The sequence below is a fragment of the Syngnathoides biaculeatus genome, chromosome 11 (assembly GCF_019802595.1).
Source record: "Syngnathoides biaculeatus isolate LvHL_M chromosome 11, ASM1980259v1, whole genome shotgun sequence".
In the NCBI taxonomy this organism is placed as follows: domain Eukaryota; kingdom Metazoa; phylum Chordata; class Actinopteri; order Syngnathiformes; family Syngnathidae; genus Syngnathoides; species Syngnathoides biaculeatus.
Window position 1 is genome coordinate 30,591,600 of NC_084650.1, and position 20,888 is coordinate 30,612,487.

Genomic DNA, 20,888 nt, shown 5'->3' on the forward strand with positions numbered 1-20,888 from the left:
CGAACGGGCGTAACTCCTCCTTTTAAAAAAAGACAACTAACGAGATGAGACAGCACCGGCGCTTCTGCCAATAAGACCCTCGGGCGCCCGCCGTAATGAAGACAAATGTGTTTCCGCCACTTCGAGGGCGGGGCGCGCCAAATTTGCTATTTAACGAGTCTGGCGTCAAAGCAATCGGCAGCCGTTGCGTTTGTCATTCTGCAGGCTCGCGACGGCCGCTGACACATTGAACTGCTTTGAAGGTGCGCAAAATGAAATATTGCTTAGCCAATCGGATGACTTGAGCGGGATTTCCCGGTCGCCTTCTCGCTGCGTCTGATCGGGCAGCGGAACCTCCGAAATTGCTATTCATATCGTTACGTGTTTGATGTTGTGCACAACCGCTTTTAAAATGTGAAGACAACGATTGAACCGCTGAGGGTGACGAGCCCCCGTTTCGCCCCCCCCCCCCCCCTTCATACCGCAGCAACGACACCAACACGCTAATAAGATGCTGCAGGTGCTCGTGAAGCCTTTAAAGCGCGTTAAACAGCTGATGACGCTGCCATCGGGCACTTTGAAGAGCCGCTGATTATTTATGATTATTTCTCTCTCGGGAGCACAGCAGAGCCCCTGAAATGTGCACACCTGATTAGCTTACAAGGTAAAATTCAAAAACCGCAAATAGCGCATCAAATACTGTTCAGTAAACCCTGCTTGAATTGCCAATGTTTGTATCTTCATTCATATTATTGAGCAAAGTGGAGACAGTCGGAGACATTTTTCGAAACAACTAAAAATAAGAAAGAGTGAGCGAGGGAGGGAGTCGCGTTGTCCACTGAGGCATCAAAGTCGCAATTCTGACGATTCAACACACGTCCAGCAAGTGTGAACTTTTTCATTCCAATTAAAAAACGTGGCATGAAATGAGACGCACCACCCAGGACGCACCAAAAACTGCAGAAGGAAGCGCAACCTTCCAGAGTTCAGTACAACTTAACTTTCATTTCCGATAATGAACAAGACCCAAGGCGCTTTTGTGTGAAATGAAAAAGCTCATTCGACTTTGAGGTTATTTTTTTTTTTATGCTCTCATTTCTGGCTATAGGAAAACTTGTGGCCTGAAAGTATTGCAGTAAAGCGTTGGCTTCACAGCTCCGAGGACCGGGGTTCAAATCCTCCCCCCCGGTGGGGTTTGCATGTTCTCTCCACCCCTGGGGGGCTTTTCTCCGGGTAGGCACTCCCGTTTCTTCCCACAGCCCAAAAATATTGGACACACTTAAGTTGTGATTGCGAGTGCGACTGTCGTCTGTCTCCGCGCGCCCCGCGATTGGGTGGCGGCCGGTTCAGGGCGGACCCCCGCCTCCCGCCCGCTGACAGCCGGGTTAGGCTCCAGCGCTCCTGCGACCCTTGTGAGGATAAGCAGCCACGAAGATGGATGTTTTTGTTTGGAAATGTTTGCCTTTTGTTATTTTGCTCGTTTGTGGACGTCGCCGCCGCATTCCGTGCAACGAGTCCGTGACTTAGTTTGGAAGCCTAATTTTATATACTGGGAGATTTTTTGTTTTTTTTTTTTCCAAATCACCCAAATTTGTCTTGGTTTTTGACAGCAAGACTTTTCTCGGTGGTGCGTCGCATTTGGATTCAATTACTTTTGACTTGAGAGCAACTTTCAACGCTGGCTCCTCGCTCGCACGTCAACGCAACACGAAATGACGTCGCCGGCCGGCCCCCGACGACGAGCCACCGCGATCGTTCTACCGCAACCGTCGTGAACAGTCCCCGGACCCTTTTTTAAAAGTCGATGAAACGCAGGCGTCCGTCCTTTCATTTCCAGTCCCTCGTCGTCTGGCTGGCAACAAGACGAACGAGAATTTGACAAAGGGGCCTGGTTACCCCCCCCGAGTACAACGAAAGTCTTTTAAGGCTTGTCTGCATCAATTCGGGTCAGAACCTGGACCGGCCGTCATCCAAGAAAGATCCGGTTTGCGTTGTCCGGCGCAGGCGGCGGGACCACTGGTCTCTTTTAATGAGGCAAGGTGATGTTATTTATAGCTTTTCATCACTGATTCATGACTTTGTGGGATAACTTACGAGCTCATCCTCCGCCCTTCATCTGTCGACGTCACCCCGCAAATATTGCAGGACATAAACGTCAGCCGTATTGATGCGCGGCCGTCGTGCGCCGTGACTCTCTTCAGCAATTGGACAATGTGGATGCAGTCTCCACAACCGATCCAAGTTCTCCTCCCCGACTTTGCGCGAGTCCATTTTGGGTTCTCGTGGCCGTCTTGCGTCCCCGGGCTGCACGCGACCTAAGCAAACTTTGAATTATTTGCGTACATTCCGACTGTAATTAGTTATTGATCCGATTGGTCTGAAGGATTCGGCCACTTTTCAGGTTTGGATTCCCCCCAACAATTGTCAACGCTCCTTTCGAATATTTAAAGATCCCCAGTGAAAGGCCGATGACGGACGTGAGCGCATCTGCACGCGTTAACGTCGAGGGGCTGAAATCGGATCTCTGGGTTACGATGGCCTCTTCCTGGCACGTTCGTCAAGGTGGCCTACAAAGCTCCCCAACCGCCGGATGACACCTAATCCCAGCATAATTGCTCTGCGAAAAGCTCGCGTCCTCGTCACAAATGAGACGCACAAACCGCCGGGAGGAAAACGCCGGAGCTGACGCGTTTGCGTGACCACGTGAAAGTCGAATGATTTCTTGAGCAGTACCGGACCCGCGATCCAACGTGAGAAAAGGTCACAAAAACGTCATCGGCGAGGGGGCAGCTTTAGTGGCGAAGCTCGTCACGGGAGGACGCGCCAGCGACTGCCGTCGAATCAAATCACCATCAAAATGTGGGAGGAAAAGTGCGACACCAACAGCCGCAAGTTGAAGAGGAAGGAGGCGGAAAACGTGGACGAATGGTGCCGCAAAACATGCACAAGTCGTGCACTTCCCTTCCCTTTTCTTTGGAAATGGCCTCGTCAAAAAGTTCCGTTTGACACTACAACTTTTTGATACTATGACAGCGGGAGAGAGGGAGCGAGCCGTGCTTGATGTTGTCCATTTTCCAACTCCATCTCGCCCTGCCGTGAATCTTCTCCTGTTTTACTGCCGCTTCTTTCTTTCTTTCCTTCTTTCACCCCTCGCGGCTGTTTGGATCCTGCGTCGACCGACCATTTTTCCTCTTCACCAAATGCGGGCCTGCAACTCGACTCCTTGAGATTCTTTCTCAAGTTCGAATCTGGCATTGTATCAACGAGAGAGGAAATGCTGCACCCTTTGCTCAAGAGAAAGTGTTGGTGGCACAGAAAGAAAGAAAGAAAGAAAGAAAGACGCCTCATTTTTGTCGCCGTTACAAACAAAGGTAGCAAGCAGGCCAAGGATTCCGCTTCCGCGCAATGCAAGCAGAGCTTTGGCAGTTCCTGCTGGACTGGCGTGACGTCGAGACGGATCTGGAAAGCGGAGAGTAATTAATGAGCCCGGTGTGCCTGGAGGGGGCGGGGCTGGCGAAGGAGGCATGAGAAGAAGAAGCAGGGCTGCAAATGAGGAAGCTGTGTTTAATTAGACCCATACAGAGCCCGGCCTGTCCTGCGGGACCGGCCCGTCCTCCGCGAGCGTGAAGATGACGGGGGCAGGAATGACGGACAAGCGACGCTCGTCTTCCGCGTTTCACGATTTGGAACGAAAGCCGCCAACCGAATTGACCTCTTTCAACCTCAAACGGGCTTCAAGTTGGAAAGTGATCGTCAAACATGACTTTTTGTGTCATTTAGGACGGTGGGAACAAAGCCATCCTTGATACGTTTGTTGAAAACCACCATTATATTTTAGCATTAGAAAAATCAATTCCATTAAAGAGCTGTTATGTACTGGACTATTAACCGCTCCAGATTTTGTTTTTTTTTAATCCTGTGTTGTCATTTTAGCGCCGTCTACTACATGTGCCAAATACACAGTCGCATGACTAAAAGCTTTTAACGCGTGACGAACGGAGCGGAACGTCCATCTGTCGGACGGAATGGCGGTGGGGGTGGGGGTGGGTGTTGTTGTGCGACTCGGTGACCGTCGGCTCCGGGACGGAGGTGTCGTGGAGCCTTTCGTAGAGGCGCGAGCGCCGACTCGAGTCGCGATTCAGGCGGCGCCACTCGCATTTCCCTCCGCCATTAGAAATGCAGAATACAGACTGTAGACAGCAAACAGATGCCCTCGGGTTACAATATTCAGTTTCCTCGTTTCATCTAATAATGAGCTCAATAATCTGACTTTGGCAAAGAGGCTGATGGTGCGTTTGGATTGACGCAGGTGACCCAAAAAGAAACGCATTTTGCTACATTGGGCAGGCAAGCCGACGTTCTCGAAAGTGCCATCAATCCATTTTCCGTAGCACGGTTCCAACGTATCTGGTACCCCCCGGACGGGAGCGCTGTAGTAACAGCAGGACGAATAAAGTCCCCCGCGGTTGAGCGACTCGCCGCTTTCTGGCACGCCCCATAAACTCACCCGGCGCCGTTCCGCCTGCAACCGCCGCCGCCGCGAGTGGAACCAAATGCGACGGATGGATCGTTCCGCTGCGTCTCAAACAAATATCAATTAAAAGCACCAAAGGGAAAAAGCGGCAGCAGAAGTGTCAAATCTGTTTGACTCGTTTGGAGCTGACGCGACGGGCGGGCATCGCGTTCCATCACCGGGGTTGGGGGCGCGACGGCAAGCAAGCACGCGCACACACACCGTTTGCCCTTTGGGTACGAAAGCGAACTGCAAGGATGGAAAGCGGCGGCGAGCAAATCCCCAGGGGAGAGGCAGAGGGCAGGTTACCGTGGCAACGAGGCCTCCGGTGACACGGCGCTGATAAGTGGGCCGCCACTTAAATACACTGTTCGATTCCTCGAGGATTTCTGTTGACTTGTGGCTCGTTTGAACAATTCGAAAGCGCCCCCGCCCACGGACGCACCAGGATTACTTTCCTCGACACCGAGTTGAGATGCACGCGACCGTTGTGAGGATAAGCGGTATGGAAAACACGGATGAACTAGTTGAGGTTGTAGTGACTCTAGAAACCGTTACGTGGGGACCTTTTGATTCCAGTCCTTTTTTGCGTGTCGAGAGTCAAATGAACCTGAGCTCTTTTCATCGGATTTTGGTGTGTGTCCACTTTTTGCCTGCCTGGCTGTTGGGCCGTGTTTTCTCTTTCTTGCCTTTATTCTTTGGAGATCCTTTCGCGGGCTTCTCCTGCTGCGCCGAGATCCGACTATTAAAAGATGCTTGAACAGCTGAACTTTATTTGGGCTTCGTCCACTGTAATTGGCGGCAGTCGTGCGTTGACCCGCATTTGACGCCCGGTGAACGCTGGCTGACTGAGCACAGCCACATTGGCAGTTAGGAGAGGGTGTGCACACTTGTGCAACTACATCATCTCAGTTGTTTCCTGACAAATGTTGAGGGGTTATGGCTCACGTGAGAGGAAGGAAGGCGTTGCTCTCTTTTTGTCACGGGCATCTCACAAAGCTGCCGTTTGGACTTCTTCTGTTTGCGCTCAAGATGTCATCCGCGGTTCTGACGGCGCAAAAAATCCTCAAATTTCAGCCTCTTTCCATTTCCTCTTCTGTCATCCGAGCCCGATGACGTTCGCCCCCGCGCGGACCAAAACGATCGTTAATTGGCCGCCGCTGAGACGCAACAATCGCATCTGCCATCTTGTGAGCGCATAAGCTGATATTCAATACGGCCACCGCCGATCAATTATCAATGTAAAATGACGACACCGACCCTGATGTCATTTTGGAATGTCCGCTTTGATTAAAACAAACAAAAAAAAAAAAAACCCCAAAGCGACTTTAAGAGCTTCCCTGTGGCGCACAAACTGAAGACGAAACGTATGCAAAATGAGGTCCCGACGGCTGCACGTTCTCCTTTCAAATACCAAAATGGTTGCTCAGATGCGGGCCCTCCGTTCGACGGCACCACCGGCACCACCGGCACCACCGGCACACTGGACGACATTCAAATTCGATCCAGATCTTTCTTGTACGTGAACCCTAACCCTAATAATTCCCAAAGATGGAAAACTGCTCGAGACCGATATCAAATATCCTCGTAAAACCAATTTGATGGGAAATAATGTTGCAAGAAAGTTGAAAACTAATTTTTCATTAAAAAAAAAAAAAAAAAAAAAAACAGGGGGTGGGGGGGGGGGATCTTTGTGTCCGACATCCTCAAATAAGAAAATGGGTTCAAGATGCACCGGCAAAATGAACCCCCACCAGGAAAAGGAGGGAAGAGAACCTGGGACGCATGCAGAGGACCAGGACCAGGGACAGGACCGGGACCGGGACCGGGACCGGGTCGCCACAAGGCAGGCCAGACTTGCACGCCCGACGTTGGCACGCTCAACTTTTCACCGCGTCATCATGACAGCAACTCTTTGCTTTTGTTTGGTTGTTTTTTTTGTTTTCCATTTCTTGAAAATCGCACGCTTGGAGCCGTCCGTTAAAATTGATGGAATTCTTTCTTTTGAAAGCCGAAATGATCTCGCGGAACGTGACGGTCGTCTTGAAATTGCACCCGCAAGAAACCCAACCCCGAGATCACGTCAGACCTGAGACACACAGTTGCCGGTTGAAATCTGGGCTCAGGCCTCCTTTGTGCTCTCTTCCTTTCCCTTCAGTCGCACCCGGGCAGGACGGGAGATGCAAAAACGCCGCCGTCGCACTCGCCGCCGTGCCGGGGGATGGATTGCTCGAGGGCAGCGCTCACAAGACCTAACAAGAGCACAATGGATGTACTGCCGAGGGAAGACGACGTCTGAGGAATCCGAGCGACAGGCGGGACGTGACAGCACTGCCCCCTGTAGGCCACAAAGGGAATTAGTAATTACGAGTCATTTACCGCCCTCTAGTGGACAATGTCGACTTGTGCAAGTCGGCGCAAAGGAAACTCCCAACTTTATTGACGTGGGCACGTTGCCTGCCCGCCTGCCTCATCGCAGTCGTGGCAATTTGCGCTTTAATTGCGTCCAAATGTGTCTGCAAATGAACATCAGCGGATCCTCCCGAGCTTTTCCGTCCCTTGCTCACAATAATCAAACTCATTGTTGTTCCTTTGCTTCCGTCTGTCCGAAAATAAAGATGAAGATCGTTGCGGGAATGAGCGCTGAGGAGGAGGCTCCAGCAACCCTGCGACCCTTGTGGGGATGAGCGGCAAAGAAAATGGACGGACGCTGAAGAGGATTCACACGTTTGCCGCAAGTGCCATTTTTGTCTTGTTCTAACTCGAGAATGTCCACAAATGTGATGACGATAAAAACGTTGTGGGTGCAGCAAAACTCGAACGCTGCTTCACGGCGTTCGCATTTCTTCCGCATCCAAACTTCAAAAGATGAAATTGGAAACCAAAGTTTTCCCATTTTCTCCCCCAGTCTTGCACGTGCACAAATCAGGACAAAAAGCTCAATCTTGGTTTCAAAAGTGTGCAAAAATACATCTCCCAAAATGTCTTATCACACATAAAGGTTTCTGAATTCGCTTCGATGTCTTTTTGTTTTGGGATGAGAAAAGAGCCCGTTTTCAGTCGGCTGTCTGATGAGTTTTGCATCCCATTGTTGAAGCTTTAGAATCCAAATTATTAAAAAAAAAAAAAAAAAACAAATCACTGTTGAGACATCATTTGAAGGTCATGAAAGCAATTGGAAAAAAAAAACTGCCAAGCAAATGCTGCACTTTGGATAAAGGAAAAAAAGCTCCAAAAATTTGTGAAATTATTGCGTGCGATGTAGGAGGCACAAATCGAACTTTGAAAAAACAAAAATGAAAATGAAGACTCGCTCATCGAGCGACAAAATCCCCTTTTTCAACCCGTTTGATGAAAATACAAAATGTTGCTGAGCAGCCGCTCTAATTGGACTTCCCCGTACAGAGACGTGTAACAACCTTCGTGGCCAAAAACTGCAGAATTGTTAGTCGTCCATTTGAATCGGTTTCCGTCGAGAGCGAATGAAGAGCTCCAAGACGCAGACGTGATTTTTCCGTTCATAGACGGAATTCCGTCTTTTTAAATTGCATGGATAAAAATAAGTTTTTCTGCAATATTCTGACCGTAACCTGCGGCAGAATCCACACTCATTCATTTTCCGATCCGACTTTTGCCAGCGAGGCGGAAAATGAGATACGCGACTGTTGATTGGTCGAATGTGGAACAGGGGAGGTCGTGGGCCCGTTTGCAAGTGAACGAACGCCATGGCGGCGCTCCAGAGGAAAGACCCTTCGCGAGTGACAGAAATTGACGGAAATAAGTTTCCATGGGATCGGATGGAGCGAGAAATCGTCCATCCCGTTGGAAAGAAGGAAGTCGGCACTCTGTTGAACGACTTCTTTGGAACGATGCACGTGGGGTCGGGATGCTATTGACTATGGATCGAGATGTTTCAAGGCATTGGCACTTGACGCCAAATGACGAAAACAAAGTTTTTCCATAGCTGCCACGTTCGGATGTCGACCAGAGGCCAACGAAACCTTGCGGACTTCCTCCCTCGTTGTGACGTCCACTGCTCCCCCCCCCCCCCCCATTGTCCGCCCAAACAAGCAACAGGCGGGCGAGTCGATATCCAGGTGACACTTCAGAAGCGATTGCTCGTAAAAATGCCTGTATTAATAATTGTCACATTCATGCCTTTCAATCATTTACAAAAACGAGGAAGTAAAAACCGTTTCAACGGACAACGTTACGAAAGCACGATTGCTTGCCATCATGCAAATCCGAATTCAATTTAGTACTTTACTTATTTCAATTTGTAATTTGGGGGGGGGGGGTAAAAGGATGCACCTAAATAACGAACCATCATATTGTGTACATTTTGAAAACACAATGGCATTTATTCGTCGATGTACTCGCTATATTTCATTCGTAATAGAATTTATAAAACTTGCCCGTTAAAATTGGCGATCATGCTTTGATCATGCTGGCAGCCCCCACCAATATTTTGCAGTCTATTTTCGTTCATTCAAATCACGTGCCTGAAGATGGAGTTTGGCGTTCCCGCCTTGCAACGTGGCCTTTCTTGGCGGCTACGGACGGACGTTCGTCGGTGGCGTTTCCGGGAGGCGACGTCACACCGAGAAAGCGAGCAGCAGAAATGGAGAAATCGGGAAGACGCGCGCACGTCAGAAGTGATTGTCGCCGTCTTTGGCCGTCACGTCGTCGGCCTTGGAGCTCTGGCGAAAGAAAGAAAATTACGAGAACCAGATTTAATGGCCGAGGAATTTGTCTCCGCCCCGGTACGACAAATTACTCAAACTATGTACAAATACATTGTTGCAGACGTAACTAATATTCAGTGTTTAAGTCAGCATTTTCAAAATCATCATCATCGTCATAATACGTGCAAGAGTTTTGTTTTTATACAGGTGGAGGGCGAGCGGCTTATTATGATCAAATTTGGTGGTGGTGGTGGTGGGGGGGGAGACACACATTTTCAGGAGCGTGATATGAGATTCCAAATGATCGGCGTACGTTGCAGTCACCCTTTGAAGCGTTTAAACTTGGACTTTGCCCGACGATTTTCTGGGTGAAGTTGCAAAGTTCTCCCGCTTCGCGGCAAACGTTAACAGTGATGTCAAAATGTTTTTAAGCCGCTTTTATTCATTCAAATGACGACAGTTGATATCGGTGACGTAAACGTACCGGAGCCGGGGAAACTGGCTTTATTATTTCCAAAAAAAAAAAAAAAAAAAAAAAAAAGGCCAACTGAGCCAATGGGGCTCTCGACGCGGCGGGCGGACGAGGCGCACCTTGGACTTGAAGAAGAGGCCCATGACGCCTTTGGAGCGTCGGTCCGCCGTCCGGTCGGAGGCGATGCAGACGGACAAGGACTTGCCGTCCCTCCTGGCTCGGGCGCACTCGGCCTCGTCCGCCACCGCCACCGACAAACCTGCGAATGGGAACCGAGCGAGTCGCAGTGACGTCCCTTCCCCGGGAAAGAGGCCGCGGTCGTGCGGCTCACCTGTAATGGCGGGCAGAGACCTGGAGTTGGCGCCGCTCAGCTGCTCCTTTCCACTATTGGGATCGGACAAGTTGGTGTCGCTGCGGAACTCCTGCTTCTTGGACAACTTTGGGACAAAGACGGCCGTGAAAGGTCGCCGCAGCGCTCGCTCGGGAGCGCCCAGGGCGACCCGCGACGCTCACCCGTTTGCCGTCCACCAGCGTGTCGCTCTGCTCTCGCTCCTCCGTGATGAAGATCATGCTGCTCCTCTTCCTCTTCTTCTTGCTCTTCCTCAGTTTGACCTCGGAGTCGCCCACGGTCACGACGTCGTCGTCGTCCTGCGCGCCGGCGGCGGCGCCCAGGCTGCCGCTGGAGCGCGGCAGCGTGCTGCCGACGCTCCACTCGGAGGGGAAGTCCCTGGAAAGCGCAAAAGGAAGGAGATGCAAATGTTTTCGATTTGTCCCGAGCGATCTTGCGCGCTTCCGTCGTTGACGTGTCTGAACAATTTGTCTTTCTGCCGTCGGCACACGTGGCATCTTTGCGTCCGCCTCGGCCACAAAAACGCAGCCGCACAATTTCAAGACACGCGTTTGTTCAGCTAGAAAAAAGGGATCACGCGGATATTTTGTGCACGAAATAAAGTTGTTGTTTTTTGTTTTTTGTTTTTTTTTTTCTAAACACAGACTTTGCTAAAAGCTTCCACGTTGATTTTCTCCGTCGTCAGTCTCGTCGTTTGCTTTTCCTACCTGTCAACGGCGACTTTGGTGGGCGTGGCACATTCAGATGAGCTGTGCAGCGAGGAAATGGAGATGACGGACTGACGAACGGATCTCAGCACGGAGCAAGGTCGAGTCGACTTCCTGTCGTCCAAGTCCAACTGCGTGGACGAGAACTTGAGTCGCCTTTCCGGATGGGTCGCTGGCACGGCGGGCACCGCCGAGGCCTCGGGGCACTTTCTTACCAGCTCTCTGACGCCGTACTCCTTCTCCACTTTCTTTTTCAGCTCTTTGAAACATTCCTCCATGCGCTCGTGGAAGGGACGCAGGGCGTCGGAGACTCTTTTGCCGTGGAGGGCGATGCCTGCGCCCAGCAGCGGGATCTACAAAGGCAAAGGTGAATCGGAGGCCTGCGGGTACAGCGGGCAGATCGAGCTCCAGCTCTCGCAATTTGGTCTTCGGCAAATGAGGGCAATCAAGAGACTTGACACTTGAAATGGTGTCAATTAAAAAAAAAAAAGAGACAACAACTTGCTTCGAGCTCTTGACGAACTGAAATTCTTTGTTTTTTTTTGCGCTACCTGCCACGCGATGAGGTCCTTAAGACGCAGCAGCTTCTCTTTGTCGTCGGGGTGCTGCTCAGCGTACTCTTCTGTAAAGAAAGCCTGACAGCAAGAAAAGTCAAACCAACAAGGCTTCCGTACAACTTTCCCACACACTTGGCGTTGTCACAACGATCAATGGCTGCAAAAAGTCTACACACCCCGGTTCAGATGCAAGATTTTGGGGAAATGAGAACCCCTGCGGTCATGTGACTTCCTCTCACCGTTTCATCGGGGAAAGGAAGTCCCCCCCCCCCCCCCCCCCCAAAAAAAAAATCGAGCAATATTAGATCACGAGCGGGTCTCGTAACAAATAATATTGCGCTAGTCGTGGGTGGTTCTTACGAGATGCGGTTATCAAGCGTTTCCAAATGATACACTGATGCACTTGAGAATTCCACAGACGTTTTATCCCGACGCCTGGAAAGTGTTCACCCGAACGATGCGGGAGGAGCGCACAATAGCGTGATATGATTTCTGACGCGTCTCCTTTGGGCCTGCTCGGGCTGTGCGCGGGTTCCTTTGCTCACCTTCTCGTATTTGGCAAAGCCTCCCATGACCGCCGGGTCCACGATACCGTTGAGCCGCATGGAGAGCGGGTTGATGGGAAGGCTGCAGTCGGCCTGGTACTGGTTGATCAAGGCCAGAATCTTCTCATTGGTGGACTCCATGGTTTCGATGGCGTTCTCCAACGGGGACAGCGTGGTCTGCAGACGCCGAGACGCCAAAAGACACGACGTGAGACCGGAGCCGTTTGAAAATACACACAAACGCAACAACGCGTCGAGGACAACTTACGTGTTTTACGTCGGTCGCCTCGAACCAGCGCAGGATACCCGGCAACTTGTACACGGTGGTGAAGGTCGTCCGCTCGATCCACATGGACTTCGGCAAAACAACAATTACGGTATGTGACGTTAGCGTGCGGGCTCGCTCGACACTTGGCGTTTATCGGCTGGAAGGCAAACTTCTGCCACCTCCGGAAAAAAGAAATACACTTTGCGAGAAGACGGGACTGTTGCGAGCTCACTTAAAATGGCGTACAAGTGTGCAATATTTGGCCAATACATTTTCAAAAAAACAACAACAAAAAATACAAATCACAAAGCGGAACTACCGTCTGCACAATGTCCATCATAACGGAATTATTACGTTCTCCTGAGGGAAGATTCACAATGAAGCAATTGCATCAACTAATCTTGGTTTCATACTGGACTGATTTTATTATTCCTTTTCCTGGGAGAGAAATGAGAATGACACACACCGAAAAAAAAAAAAAATCTACTCACAGCGAACTCGTTGTCGGGGTCCACCGGGCCTTTCCTCACAGGTCTGGAATAATGAAAACGCTGCACGTAGTTGGACTTGTAGAAGCTAGACGCAGTCAAACAAAGGTCAGCGCCATTGAAATTCCAAACTGGTCCGCGGCGATGCACTGACTTGATGATCTGGTCCGGGACCGGCTTATTCTTCAGGCGAGGAGGGATTTCCAGGACGGGATGGACCGTGAAACACTGAATATCTGTTGCAAATTAATAAGAACTTTCAAACCTGTCTGTTTTCATGCATTCCTAATCCATTGAAATTTGGAAATCCAGCAGGATTTAAACTCTGCGTCTCCTCCTGCTGCCTCAAGATTCCAAAAATATGGATGGGTTTTGGTTTTTTTCCCCTCTTTTTTTTTTTCGAAACAATAACAGGCAAAAATGTTTGCGTTCAATCCTCTTAAGTTAGGTTGTTTTGCTAAAAATGGATCGCCTCGTTGAGTGGTCGGCCTTGAAGACTTTGTGCAGATTCATTTTCAGCCTTGGCCTCAGCTTCATTTTTTTGCATCGCTGTAAAACTTTTGAGAAATACTAAAAGGATTTTGTTTTGGGGTTTTTTTTTTTTTTTTTTGTGGGTGTGTGAATTCAAGTTCGAAGTTTTTTTTTTTTTTGGTGTTCATTTCCTAAAAAGTGATTTTGGAGACGCAAGGATTCCGCCTGCGACAATTGCGCCGCAAGGATACACTGCAGGGGGGAGTCGCGGATGTCGTCCCCCGGCGCGGTGGTGGTGTTGAGGCGCACGGCGCTGGGGAACTGGCTCATCAGCTGGTTTTGGAAATCCTCCCTGCGCTCATATTCTTTGCCACGGTGGATGAAGACTTTGTTCTGTTGGATCACAAAGGGCTGTCAAGGTCGTGCGGACCTGCTTTTGGTCTCTATTGTTCGCATCTCGATTTGACTTTTTAACACACACCCCCCCCCCCTCACCCCACCCCAAAGCCTTTTACATTCACTCCCGCTCCCGTAAAAGTCGATATGGAATTTTTCCTCTTCCGTGTCGCAGCAGTAGAATCACCCAATCTACCCAAAATGGGAATTGTAAAGAGTTGAATGCTCTCGGGCAGTATTTTCTTCTTTGGGTGTACAAATCACGTTTTTATAGTCCAATCGGTGCAGAATATTGACCCGGCGAGGCACTTCAGTCAATAGTCGTTAGCGGTGTCGCCCGCAACGCGAAAACTCACCCTGAGGAAGGGAGGGTAGCCTTGCCCGTAGTAGCCCACTGCAAAGTAATCGGGTTTGGGCCTCAGAATCTTCATAATGTTCTCGTAGAACTTTGCTTGCTTCTCCTGCACAAAGACAAAGAGGAACGCTTCTCCGTTTGCGTCCGTGCACGGAAGCTTTCATCTGCACGCAGTGAGAAAAATGAAGCGCAAAACCGCCCGAGGTCGTCTCTACGACCAAATCGATTTCACCTTAGTCAAGAGTCGTGTGAATCGTGGAAAAGATTCACGGAGGAGCGTCGATGGGAGTTTGTGGGGTGAGGGGAAACGACCGTCAAAATCAATGAGCCACGGGTATGAAATTGATCATTAACATCGATGAGCACGTATGGCAATATTGTCACGACCGGACGTTTGAGGCGGAAAGGTTTTCATCTGGAAACACGGACGCCCGAAACCAGTCGGGACTCTTCGCGACTCCGACGTTACCAGTCTCTTGCTCAGCAGCTCGTAGTCAAAGATCTCGTTCTCGTACTGATCGGCGAGTTCCTTGCACAGAGTGATGGCCTCTTCCCACATCTGAACACACACACACACACAAAGAAAGCAGGAAAGAAAAGGAAAGAGAAAAAGATCAAGACCAAGATCAAGACAGCAGTGTCCTTTATGACAGCATCTGCTGACAAACAGCCAGCGGCAGCTCTTCAGGTCGTTCGTTTGATGGAAATCTCCGTGAGGAGTGGAGGGACTCAGTCGCCATTCCAGAGAACATAAAAGACGCAGTGGAAATTGAAAATAAAAGTGTCAGCAGCGCATGAAAAAGTGGCTATCAAAGCTCTCGTTACAATTACCACAGCTAGTGTTGTGCATGAACTTTGGAAAAATAAAAACAAGGGGGGGACCATTTTCCAAACTATTGTCCAGAAAGAAAGCAAATCTCGCAGACGTGAGCAGAGACGACGCACACCTTGCCCATGTCGAAGTAGTCGATGATGGTGTCGGAAAGTTTCTCTTTCAGCTGCCGTTGGCTTTGGGAGCCCGGGAACTCAAAGTGGCTGCACAAGTCGTCCGACCACTGGTGGGGGGCACAAAAACACACCGCGGATGAAGAAGAGGCTTGCAGACCTCACTTCTTACTTTGAAGCCTACAACATCAAAACGGTGCGTGTGCGTAGACACATGTGGGTCAAAGACCGCTGGACCTGCATTGAGAGGAAAAAAAATGGAAAACGGATGGACAATAATCGTAGCGCTCTTAAATCATTATCAATAAGGCCCGGCCTCCAATTGCCGGATGTGTGGGCGCGTCCGCTCGAGACGCGCCCACACATCCGTCAATCAAATTTGTTCAATGTCAGTCAACTACTGGCTGAAAAGGACCTGAAACGCCTCCTTGACTCGTGAACGGAAGAAGCACTTCACCTTCTCGCGAGTGTTTTTCTCGTGCGGATGTCCGCGGCCGGCCCGCGAGCCCTCTGGCTAGCGGCTAACGTGAGCTTGCGCAATTTAGTGGTTCAGAGTTTGCTTTGCTAAAGTAGCTCCATGACGTCACCACAGTCCCCGGATGCCCTTGTCCGCCATCTCGTGTGTCATTCCCGGTAATCTTATCAGTTGCCAGTCCAGCCAATAGCCACAGACGGCACTGGTTGCTTTTTTTGGGGGCACTGGGGGTGGGGGGCATACGCCCCAGGTCGCATGAGTTTTCAGCTATTTCTGAACAGAATCGCTCTCGGCCTTCTCGCGCGTTTTGAGCGCTTCCTTTCAAACGTACATATTTAGAAACACAAGAGATTGAAACGCGACGGACGCCTTTGAAGTGTTTGAGGTGCTGCGTTTGGTCGACGTAACGAGCGTCGATCTGCCCCTTGGTGACGTTCAACGCCGTCACTGGAAGACGGCAGCAGACGCCATTCGAGCGCAGGTCACGCTGGAAATGTTCCGGACTGGACGATTCCGTTTGGTGGGACTTCGCTACCTTGAGCAGGCGCGAGTGCAGCAGCAGGGTGTAGGCCGCCTCCGTGTAGTTTTCGCCCTCCAGGTGAAGGTCCCGCAGTTTGTAAAGATACCTGAGCGCACAAACAACAAGAGGTGCAGAGGCCCGGTCCCATCAAATAACATGCGAGTCACGCATCACGCCGCTAGATGCCACTGTTGGACAACCTGAGCATCTCATCTCCAACAACCATTCAACACCTCAGGACCGCGTGCCGCGTTTCAGGGCTTGTGACCGGACACGGAAAGTGTGGCTTCAAGCTGCCTTTACATCACTTTCAGTTTTGTGTACTTTTGCGCGTTCGTTTGGTGGTGTGCCGCAAGTGTTTTCAAATGTAAATGTTGTCTCAGTAAAAGTTGGGAAAGGCTGTTCTTGGAGATGGTGCGGGGGGGGGGGTACCTAATCTGGTGGCCTGAATTTAGAATTCAAATTTTTTTTATTTTATTTTTTAAAAATAAATAAATAAATAAATAAAGGCAAATAACAATCTTTCATTTACTAGAAAGCAGGCCGGGCAGATGGAAAATAACGACGCAGATGATCCGCTCGGGAGCGGCGCTCACGTCCACAAATACAAACTGATTGGATGTTCGGTATAAATAAAGGACGAGCAGAAGCGCACAAAGCGAGCGAGCAAAATGGATCATCTCCGCTTGCGCTATGATCTCGTCTTCCGCTCGCCGCCCACCGGGACTCGGGTCTCGGCCTCTCAGTCGGACCGAGTGCTGATCCGGTGGATTGTGACATGAATTCAGCGGGACGTGCGTAATCCCCACGGGAGATTATCACAACACGCACACAATATGTCAGACTGGGCGTGTGGAATACCTGATGTACATTCCTTCGCGATTGATGTCCTTGTAGAAATTCTGCAAAGGAAAAACAAGAATTGTCAGTGCTAATGCAAACATGATTGGAATCACTTCTTCGTGTCGGTCCTGCATTTTTTGTTTGAGTTCCTTGTCGTAGGTTGCGTCTCTCGGGCTACGCTCGGTCTCAACGACGTCAAGAGAAAACAAGAAAGTGCGACGCAACGTGAAAAGCGTCAAACAAACGACGACGGCCCTGGGCCCGGTCAGCAGCCGCGTGAGAGGCTGGCTGCTTGAAAACGAGATCTTGGGGTAAAAAAGTCCGGGCACCCCTGCTTTAGATTTTGCAGGTGTAGCCAACGAGTGCGCGTAAACGCAAACGCTGAGGGAAAAACGACTTTTTCCACGATTTTCTCTCCCTCGTAAAGGTCAGCCACAACGTCGCCGCAAGATGGCGTCGGCGCCCCGGAGGACGCTCATGTGTGCGTGAAGGTGGTCGAGCGGCCGCCCGCCAAGTCAGTCGACCTCTCGTGACGTGACGACGAGGCGGTCGCCGACAGGACCGAGCCGCCGCTACTGTCACGTCCGCCCGTGAGCAACCCGCAGACATAAAGGAAGAAAATAAAGCACACATTTGTTTTCAACGACATCTGCGCACAGCAGGGGAATGCGATCGTGTGTGTACTTTGGAAATGAGGTCAGCCCCAGGGTGGGCTGATAAGAATTCGAATTCGCTAAAAAAAAAAAAAACAGGAGGCGCAAATGAACAAAGGGAATCGCTAATCTTTAGGGCTAGCTTGAGAAAAGCGCATCCATGCTACTTACAAAAAAAGGTGGACAGTCAAGGAAAGAAAAATAGAAGGAAAAAAAAACATGGAAGGAATTCAATTATGTATTTCATAGGTACTGTATAAACGGGAGTTCCCAACTTTTTCCAGCCAGCCCCAAAACAAAAAGAAAGATGGAATGTCGACACTCACTTTGTCTCTTTCGTTTATGACGCACACTAAAACCAATTTCAAAAATCTGTTTGTCACTACTTTCCGGAGTTAAACATATTTGGAGGGGTCGGGGGGGGGGGTTGCCTTTATCTGTATTTAGTGTATCAGGTGAATCAAACTTTTTTTTTTTTTTAATTATAAAAAGAAAACTGAATGCACAAAGTGATAACTGTTCAATTTCAATGTGTACAAAAAGCGTGGCATCTTTCCAGATTTTCACGAGCACGGAAGCTGAAGACGACGACGACGACGACCCCGCTTACAGAATTGCGATGAAGGAGACTTACGAGGAGGTTGACGGTGCAGCTCATGCGGTTGTTGCGGCTCTCGTCCCTCATGACGGTGCGATAATCCAGGAGACGCACGAGGAGCCCCTTGACCAAGGCCACAAAGTGCTGAACTTGAGGTCGCAACACGGCCTTCTCTGCAGCGCACTCCAGCAGGCTGACACAAAGAAGTTCCCAAATCAACCAAAAGCTGCTGCAGCGTCGACCCGACGGCAGAATCTTGAGAATTCCTTCACGAGCCGGTGGCGGCTCCAATTCGAAACACGCAAACCAAAGAACGAGATAGATTACCGGCAAGAGCTGCCGCGCCGCATTCACTCCTAACGTGAAAGCGGGGCCGACCCCGTCTTGACATTTTCAAGGTGCGGATTTTGTCTCGGCGGCCGCAATTGAGAGCGCGATGAAGTCTACGGGCCTCCGCTGAGAACATTCGTGGCGGTGCCGAGCACAACCAGAAAGGAGCCCCACGCGGCAAAAAGTTGAGCCAGCCAGACGGCTTGCTAGAAAAGGCCCAGCTGTTTCCAACCAGCGAGGAGACCGGGCGCAAAACCCACCCGGCTTCTATCTTGGGCCAGAGTACGGAAAGGGATCCTGGTTAACGTAAGCCATGAAAAAAAAAAAAAACAAAAAAAAAAAAACTGTCCTTCTCGCCAGTTTCCACATCATCAATTTGGATGTTTTTACATCTCTGTTTCTGAATGGCACAAAAAATAAGGATTTGATTCTGATGGTGGAGTCAGACCTACATGGATTCCAGCAGTTGCATGTATCGCTCGTCTCCGCCTCCGCCCTCCACCTCGTGGTCCAACTTCAGAATGATCTCGTTCTCGAACTGCAGAAGACGAGTTGAGCGAGTGACGCAAAGGGCGGGACAAAAGCGCACAGGAGGGCGGCAAAGCAAATCGACGGGACGCTGGCGTTCACCGTCAACCCCGAAAAGCTCATTTTCGATGTGCCCTTGATGAAAAGACACGCACGCACCTTGTTGAAATTGCCAAAGTGGGCGTGTTCACAGGCGATCATGTCGAAGAAAATGGGAATGGTGGCCCGCCTCAGCTCCTCCTCCGGGATCAAAGTCATCTCCAGGATGGGACCCACCATGCCGGGGATGAAACAGATCCTGTGGCCGCCTGGAGGAGGCGAAAAGGAGGCCGAGTCGAGTCGGGTCGGGTTTCGGCCCGGTCGGACAAAGCGCGCCTGCGGCCCGACTTAAGAGCCGCTAAATGCCCGTTACGATTGAAAAACAAGTCGGGAAGCAAAAAAAAAAAAAACCAAAACGAAAAAAAAAAAAAACTCTCTGCTGGTGTGCAAAGTCAGCTCCAGGACGACGCAAATATTCTTCCCGCTGACATTCACCATGAAACAAAAACCATCAACTGCGATGCCGATGTGACAGGACGTGCTACTCTCCTGCATTATGATTGCAAAATATCTCAACTGCGTGATATGGTTTTTGATCAGATACTATTGTACTCGATGACGCTGTTGTATTTGATTGCGGGATATGACATCAGGTTACCACACGGACGTCGCCCGCAAAAAGCGTCGGATGCGCAGGACTCGCTCACCCACCCAGTTTGAACCAAATGTCGCGAATGGCAAAGCCGATGAGCCGTCGCATATCTCCGTATCTGAAAGAAAAGATGAAGATCGTTTGCACCAGAAAAGAGGGAAGATCTCGCCGCAGCTCGAGCGTCGTGGAATTTTCCATGACAAGCGGGCGCGGGGACTAGAACGAATGATGCAAATGCGGGAAGAAAAGGTGCGACGCGGCTTTGCTCTCACTTGGCGAGGATCTTGTTTCTCTTTGCGGGCGAGAAATGTTGCAGCTGCAGAGACTCCTGAGTGATGAACGCGACGGCCAGGTGGAAGTAGTTATTCCACAACTAGACGGGAAGGAAGAGGACATGCCGTTCGCAGCACGCAGCGGAAGACTTGCGCGGCGCCACTCACCTGCACTTCAAAGTCATCGTTGCTGAGGAACTTTTGATTCATTGTGTCGGCGTAAGTGTTGATGGCTCTCAGGAAAACCCTACATCACAGGAAATATGGGCAAATACGCAGCGTCAGGAGAAAGGAAGCAGCGAGAGATTACGCACGCTTACTTCGAGGAATCCAAGCAAAAGAAAGATTCGGTTTCGACGGTGACGGTGGGACGAGACCGGCGCCGCCAGTTTTGCTTTTGGAAGTGGGGAAATCTTGTCAATGCTCCAAATTTAATGCCAGCGAGCCAGACTTCAAGAGAACTCACCCACTCCCGCGATATATGAGTAACAATAATCCGATACCGTACGTGAGCTGAGTGACGGACCTGGATGGACGCCTTCTTTTTTGGATGATTGGAATTCTTCAATACCGCGAGCTCATATTTTCTGAGCAAACCCCGCACAAGCTACGAATCTTTCTTCCCGCCAACAAGCTGCAGGGGGGCGATTTTTACGCTTCAAAGGCCCTCCGTGCGGCGTCATCTTCGCTTTCGGCCGATGGAAGGAAAGACACGAATCGAGGAATAGTGCGGCCGCGTCGGTGGGGGCAAGAAATCATAACCCGCTCATCGCCATTTCCTGACATTGCCGTTTGTCCCCATCATCTTCTAACTTCTGTCTTCTTCCCCCCCGCCCCCGGAGAAATGTTTTACGCTCGCAGAGGCGTACGGTACCTGTTCTGCACCATGATCATGGCCATCCAGTCGGAGGGGTACACGTGCTTCCCGATCAGGTCTTTAAAAAGCAGGAAGGACTCCATGAGAAAGTCCTGAAAGCAAGTCATGAAGATGTACAGGACTGGACTCCGTTGTGGTACGCACCCGCGGGGAGACTCACCACAAGATCCGAGGTCTTGGCGAAGGTTTCGATGTACGCCGAGTAGTGGCGGTCCTCCATTTGACCGAGGATGGCCGTCATGCAGGCCACCACGCGGGACTGCGCGCGTCGTTTCATTTTGCCGGGACAAATTGAGAGAGTTGCGGTTAGCGCTCGGTCGGGTGGAGCCGCTCGCGCATCAAATTAAAAAGAAGACAAAAATGGCACTTTG

General features: G+C 50.4%; 1 protein-coding gene and 1 long non-coding RNA gene across 3 annotated transcripts in view; one reads left to right on the plus strand and one right to left on the minus strand.

Annotated features, from left to right (window-relative positions):
- Nucleotides 1-9,052: 9,052 nt before the first annotated feature.
- Nucleotides 9,053-20,888, minus strand: part of LOC133508833 (dedicator of cytokinesis protein 2-like) — a 66,723-nt gene continuing 54,887 nt past the window's right edge. Inside the window, exons 27-51 of the mRNA XM_061835292.1 lie at nucleotides 20,678-20,776; nucleotides 20,515-20,609; nucleotides 19,809-19,887; nucleotides 19,641-19,741; nucleotides 19,428-19,486; nucleotides 18,837-18,985; nucleotides 18,602-18,687; nucleotides 17,856-18,012; nucleotides 16,587-16,627; nucleotides 15,741-15,831; nucleotides 14,733-14,840; nucleotides 14,255-14,344; nucleotides 13,787-13,891; nucleotides 13,286-13,427; nucleotides 12,718-12,799; nucleotides 12,567-12,651; nucleotides 12,076-12,162; nucleotides 11,808-11,984; nucleotides 11,257-11,340; nucleotides 10,921-11,058; nucleotides 10,706-10,836; nucleotides 10,163-10,376; nucleotides 9,981-10,086; nucleotides 9,769-9,908; nucleotides 9,053-9,192 (exon numbers count right to left, since the gene is read on the minus strand). Coding sequence (XP_061691276.1) covers nucleotides 9,142-9,192; nucleotides 9,769-9,908; nucleotides 9,981-10,086; nucleotides 10,163-10,376; nucleotides 10,706-10,836; nucleotides 10,921-11,058; nucleotides 11,257-11,340; nucleotides 11,808-11,984; nucleotides 12,076-12,162; nucleotides 12,567-12,651; nucleotides 12,718-12,799; nucleotides 13,286-13,427; nucleotides 13,787-13,891; nucleotides 14,255-14,344; nucleotides 14,733-14,840; nucleotides 15,741-15,831; nucleotides 16,587-16,627; nucleotides 17,856-18,012; nucleotides 18,602-18,687; nucleotides 18,837-18,985; nucleotides 19,428-19,486; nucleotides 19,641-19,741; nucleotides 19,809-19,887; nucleotides 20,515-20,609; nucleotides 20,678-20,776 — 2,697 coding nt within the window. The 3' untranslated portion in view covers nucleotides 9,053-9,141. The remainder of the gene's footprint in view (nucleotides 9,193-9,768; nucleotides 9,909-9,980; nucleotides 10,087-10,162; nucleotides 10,377-10,705; nucleotides 10,837-10,920; nucleotides 11,059-11,256; nucleotides 11,341-11,807; nucleotides 11,985-12,075; nucleotides 12,163-12,566; nucleotides 12,652-12,717; nucleotides 12,800-13,285; nucleotides 13,428-13,786; nucleotides 13,892-14,254; nucleotides 14,345-14,732; nucleotides 14,841-15,740; nucleotides 15,832-16,586; nucleotides 16,628-17,855; nucleotides 18,013-18,601; nucleotides 18,688-18,836; nucleotides 18,986-19,427; nucleotides 19,487-19,640; nucleotides 19,742-19,808; nucleotides 19,888-20,514; nucleotides 20,610-20,677; nucleotides 20,777-20,888) is intronic.
- On the plus strand, nucleotides 9,134-11,101 carry LOC133508834 (uncharacterized). Of its 2 annotated transcripts, none has more exons than XR_009797166.1 (3): nucleotides 9,134-9,255; nucleotides 10,684-10,805; nucleotides 10,963-11,101. It is a non-coding gene; the product is annotated as an uncharacterized LOC133508834 (long non-coding RNA). The 2 variants fall into 2 exon arrangements; XR_009797165.1 differs by having other exon boundaries at nucleotides 9,150-9,255; nucleotides 10,643-10,805.